The sequence below is a fragment of the Solanum verrucosum genome, unplaced genomic scaffold, assembly GCF_900185275.1.
Source record: "Solanum verrucosum unplaced genomic scaffold, falcon-dt-bn FXZP01000160.1, whole genome shotgun sequence".
NCBI classification, from domain to species: Eukaryota; Viridiplantae; Streptophyta; class Magnoliopsida; order Solanales; family Solanaceae; genus Solanum; species Solanum verrucosum.
In genome coordinates, this window is record NW_026020443.1 from 653,402 (window position 1) to 659,573 (window position 6,172).

The 6,172-nt window shown below is 36.8% G+C and overlaps 1 protein-coding gene across 1 annotated transcript; it reads right to left on the bottom strand.

Moving 5' to 3' along the window:
• Window positions 1-5,147: 5,147 nt before the first annotated feature.
• On the bottom strand, window positions 5,148-5,870 carry LOC125808563 (uncharacterized). The gene has a single exon (XM_049488243.1). It carries the CDS (start codon window positions 5,868-5,870, stop codon window positions 5,148-5,150), a length of 723 nt encoding a protein of 240 aa, XP_049344200.1.
• Between the last annotated feature and the right edge of the window lie 302 nt (window positions 5,871-6,172).

The window sequence follows — 6,172 nt, forward strand, 5'->3', positions numbered from 1 at the left end:
GGTTGTTGGATTAAACCTACCGGAGAAAGTTGATCAGCCACTCCCTTGTTCACCGAATCAAGGCTTCTGTAAACGTACTGTAGCAAGACATTATCGGGAAATCCATGAGTTGGGCATTGCAACACCAACTTCTTAAACCTTAGCCAAGTCTCATGAATTAGATCACCCTCCAAACGCTTGAAGCTTTGGATATTGTCCCTAAGTGTCATCATCTTCGAAGGAGGGAAAAATTGCACTTGGAATGCGGTAACAAGCTCTTCCCACGAAGTGATAGAATCTTTTGGCAACTCAGCCAACCACTTACGCGTTTCTCCCATTAGAGAAAATAGGAACAACCTCAATCGAACTGACTTTTGGGATATGTTCTTAAAGGAGAACGGCCCGCAAACATCAACAAAGTTCCTTATATGCTCATGGGGATCCTCATGAGCTAGCCTGCCAAACAACCCTTTCAATTGCAAGAGCTGCAACATGGTGCTTGTAATGTGGAACACAACATTTCCTTCAGCTGGAGGCATGCGAATGGCACCAACTCTACCCACTAGATTTGGGTCATTTACATTCGATTCATTGACATTATGAGGTTTCCGATGTCATCTTGGTGGCCCACTTGGCTCCCATTGCTTCCGTTGACACTCATTTCCTCTGTTTTAATAAGCCACACGAAAACCAAAACTAAAAATAAGTGAATTCAACTATAACTAACAAGAACACAACTCAACTTCACCAAAAGAATTTCAAACAACACCATTTCCCGGCAACGACGCCATTTTGATTAATAACATTTCAAAGACACTACATCCAATTCTAAGTGTCAACGGTCAGTAATCAGTATAAAACTCAACTAAACTCAACTAATCAGTATAAGCACACATTTCAGATTCAATTAGGAAGTATGAATGCGATCAAATCAAACATTGGAATAAAAATTATCGAATAAAAACATCATTCAAATCAGGGGGTGACACGAATGTCAAATAGGGTTTTGGTTTTGATTATCAACTACAAATAGCAGTCACAAACAACAAGAAATAACAACAATGGGACGAGTTCTTGGGATGTGATTGATTATAGGCAAATGTAGACATATGGTTAATTGCAACTATTAGAAAATAGCTAAATATTAGTGAGTAAGCTAGGCTATAGAGGATGTAAACTTTCTCTCGAACAATTTACCCCGAATCAAGTTGATTTCTCTCGAACATCAACAAGCATGCGAAATATGAGCAGCCCAGACCTTAATTCATTCATTCTCTCGAGCTGAATGTGTGGGATTCGGTTTAGGATTCACTCTCTCAAGCTGAACCTAGGTCAACCCAATGCCCACAAACCATAGTCAAAAAGCTTAGTTCTAAAACCTCTTTCTCGACCAAACCAAGAAGACGAAGGTAAAATTGCATTTGGAACTACAATTCTTAAATTCAACCACAATCAATGACTAAACTCAGTTTTAAATAGCATTTAAACTAACAATTAGCAATACCCAAAGCTAAATCAACCCATAATCACATAATCACACCCCAAGAATTGGGGTTTTACCTAGACATCATAAAAACCAAAAACCGTTACCGAATTGATTATCCATCAACTAGGTAGGAGAGATTTCGTCTTTACAATGGTCCAAATTGATGAATCTCAAAGACCCACTTCCAATTTCTCAAAAGTGAGTCTTCAATCCTTCAAAGCTAAAGGAAAAGCTAGAGAAAAACAGTTCTCCAGAGTAATTGATAAAAAGATTTCTACTAGATATGAAAATTTTCCTAACTAATATGTTCAAAAACGTATTTATAGTCGCCGAAAATAAGCTACAAAATCTCATTCGGCGATGTAAGTCAGGCTCACCGAACCACTCGACGAGCCGCCCTTTGGTCACTTCCATCGTCCTTCTGCCTTGGCATTGAGCATCCTCAAGGTTTGTAACTTTGGGCGATCTAGCACTACATCGCGAAACTACTCGGCAATTCGTCGACTGATCTTTTCTCTCACCGACTTGGTTTCTTCCCTCAGGGCTTGGCACACTGGAACTTTGGGCGGTCATATAGCCATTCGGTGATTCGCCAAGTGAACTTAGCAATCACTAGGCTTGCCTTTCTTCATTCTTTCAACTCGTTTTCTTCCTTTTTGCAAGTTAGTGTCCTTGCTTTGATCCTCAATCCATATTCTTGGCAATCACCAAGCTTTCCTTTCTTCATTCTTTCAGCTCGTTTTGTTCCTTTTTGCAAGCTAGTGTCCTTGCATTGTTTCTCAATCCATATTCCTGAAAATCAAGGATTTAACATCAGTTATTGGCACAAAATAAGCACTTGAGGACACTAAATCTATATAAACAAATCCCTATATGAGTCCAAACCTTGGACTCGTCAATTTACTTGGAGTTGGTTAATCGTGTTACAACATCAATCATTAGATGGGTTTAAACCTTGAATCCTTGTTATTATCTCTTTTCCTAGGTTTACACATTTTTATTCAAACAAGTCAAACCTAGGGCAAGTTATAATATTGGCAACTATTCGATTCGATTAATACAAAAGAATTAATAAGGTATACAATCATAATACAAGTTTTATTAAGTAACACTCTATATTTAGGTTAAGTCGTCACATATTCCACAACCCTTGATTGTGGGGTTTAGCCACTCGTGATAATTGATGTAAAGTATGTAATTTCATTCATTAAATAAGAATTTACTTACAAAAGTTAAGTCAATCATTCAAGCTTTGATTAAAATCAAGTTAACTCTGAATAAAGTCTCGTTCTAGCGTACAATTCTCTTTGCTAAATCACGATAATAAAATAAATCCTAAAAAATACTATATTCTTCGCTAAAACCAAGATAATAAACCGTTAAAAATACTATATATAGTTTCAGGAAATTTGAAATTTTAAAATAAGACAGCTGACCCTCTGAAATACATTTAACGCTTCGCCTGACGGCCCATCACGGTGCAACAGTCTGTCACATGCAACATCGTGCCCCATTAGTAGCTTGCTTGGAAGACCCTTAGTAATGGCTTCCTAACATCCGTAGGTGATACGGTCTGTCATGTGAATTGTTTGATACAACCTTTTGAAAATGCTTTTGGTTCCCTTTGACGCTTGACCAGCACAAACACACTATAAGTTTATCGCTTCGATAGTCAAAGATAGTATAGTATAAAGATCGTCTCCAAAGGGATTGGTACAAATAATAATTCAATCAAATCTTGCTAACTATTATTCAGGTGATCAAAATAAAGGAGTTGATTGTGGTTATGAACCACTTTTATAGACTAAATGATAATTAAAAACAATTGGTAACTATGAAGTTTAATATCAACAATAAAAGTTAGGGTACAAGACTAAAAAAAGTGCATAATGATAGTTGGAATTTGACCACATTCATTTATCATATATAAATTTCTATCGATTCTCTCGAATTTGATAGCTTATTAGAGTATTCTTAAGCCTTAGATTTTTCTTCTGAGTAAATCCCAACTTTCATTTTGAATTCAAGTAGTGTACTGTGTGTTCCCCCTCCTCTTCTTCATAACCTAGTGTTTCTTTCTCTTCTCTTGGTGTCAATCTCTCAATCCTCTTCCTTGGGACAAGCTCCAGCACAATATATCATAGGGTTTTATTCGAAATTCCAAAAATACCCTGATTGTTAATGTTTTCACGCCTCAACTCCACGCAGGCGCTTGGATGCGCGACTGGCCTGCGAAGAACCAGTAAGCAACTTGGGTTTCACGCGAGCACGCCGCTGGGCGTGCAGAAAGGCGAGTACTCATTTTTTGCTCTTTTCTTTTCTTTATTTGACATTCTTGTTGGCCTTTTTCACTAATCATGTTCAACACTTGAATTGACCACCCTATACACATGAAACGTAGACCAATAATTACAAAATTCACATTCAAACTTGTCTAAACTTTCTCATCTTATTCTCCCATCAAATACCCCCACACTTGAGTTTTTGCTCGTCCCGAGCAAATTAGAACAAACTTGACTCTCTCTAAACCTTGACACACAGTCACTAGAAATAGTAATCGACTTCAACCATCCCTATTGGTGCATGTAATGTTCATCGTTAAATGACTACTCGATGACACTAAAATTTAAGCAAAAATAAATTCATGAACTTCCTCACAACAAGAAGATGCCATTTATTCACAGGACTTATGCTCATGTATCATAGGAAAAAAAAAACTCTCATTTCACTCCTACTCACAAAGAAATACATCATGTTTTTTCAAAAATACCATAGGATTGGCCATTGAGTAATTATCCACTAATGTAGGACTTATCAAGTTAAAATCATATAGGACTTGTACAGGTATAATTTGTGGTAAGGTTGTTTGTAGAAAGTCATATCCCTCTTTCTTGTTCACCTCTTTTTCTTTTTATTTTCTTTTTGGTAACTTTCATCTTCCTTTGGAATCACATCCAACAACTTTCGTTGTCTTTCAACAGATGGCTAGATTCAGTTGTCTCATTTTAAATCAATTTTCTGCACTTTCGCTTATAATTCTAATTAAAAGAGTGACACACATAGAGATTAGACTAGAGGGATGTATCGTCTAATAAAAAATGGATTATTATAAGGATGAAATTGGTTGACTAGGGATACTTATCATTAATGGTCGATGAATTTAGGCCAGAAGTGGGTTAATCAAAGAAAGCCTATAATTATAGTCTTCCACAAAAAGTCCTAGGATTTCCCCTAAAAAACTACCATGCCAAGTTCTAGATTCTTTCAAACATGAGTACACATCAAGTCTTCTCACCACATAATATTCAAGGTCTGATAATGCCTCAACTTTACATGCCAACAAGTAAGCAAATTTCAACTATGCAAGCAATACAACCTCTAGATAGGAATCAGTCAATTTATACCTCTAGCACTTGTTCAACAATTATGCTACGACTCTCATCCTCAAAAATGTTTGATTCAAAACAAATACGACTATGGTAAAAGAAGAAGACAGGAAACCCATATAAGTACAACAAAGAAGTTACCCTAGAAAGAAAAACTCATTTTTTTAGTTATTTACAATTCCTTCACCCCCACACTTAAACTATGACATGTCCCCATGGCATAAAGAAACTGCAAAGTAAAGGAACTTCACTGACTCTCTTTAGTCGATGTCGGAAATAGTGTATGGATCCATTGATCAGGCTTGGCCAAGCGCATGCACCCATGCCATGATCTGTCTATCCAACTTGGTTGTCATAACTCTGAGCTCATCCACCTTCTTCATATTGAATACTACATTTTCCTCTCCAACTCTAAGCATCTGTTTCTCTTCATACACATCAAGTATTTCTCTACCAGTAGCTAGGAATGGTCGGTCAAGAATTAACAGAACCTCTTTATTTTCTTCCATATCCACCACGCTAAAATATACTGGAAACACAAACTTGTCCACCCTAACTAGAAAATCTTCAACTATCCCTTCAGGAATAATGGTGGATTGGTCTGCCAACTGTAAGGACATTGGGATAGATTTCATGATTCTGAGCTTTCCTTCCAACTTTTTGAATATGGACAAAGGCAAGAGGTTGATAGAAGCTCTTGAGCCACACAAGGATTTCTCAAGTCTAGCAGTCCCTAATGCACATGGAATAATGAAACTACCTGGAACACCATATTTCTGAGGTAGTTTATTTTGAAGTATGGCACTACAATGAGCATTCAACTTGACTACTGATGTTTCCTCCACTTTTCTCTTGTTGGATAAAATTTCCTTAAAAAATTTAGCATATGCAAGCATCAGAGTGATTACCTCAGTGAAAAGAATATTCACACGTAGTTGCTTCTGCATCTCTAAGAACTTACCAAAATACTTGTCAAGCTTCTCCCGTTTCATCTTTTGAGGAAAAGGCAATGCAGGCATGTATTTAGAATCAATTTCTAGTTCTAACTTCTCTTTTCCTTTCTAAATTTTGTTGGACTTCCATACTACTTTTTTACTTCCTTTTTTCTCATCTTGGCTCTTTGTTACTTCACAAGCTTTGTTTTTGCAATTATCGTTTAACTATTTTCCACTTCGCAAAGTCACAGCTTTGAGTTCCTTAGGTTCCTTACTGTGTCACTTGGAAGATTTCCAAGTGGTCTCTCAGATATATGATTAGCAATCTCTCCAACCTGCTTTTCTAAATTTTGAATATAAGCACCTTAAATTTCAAAACGATCATC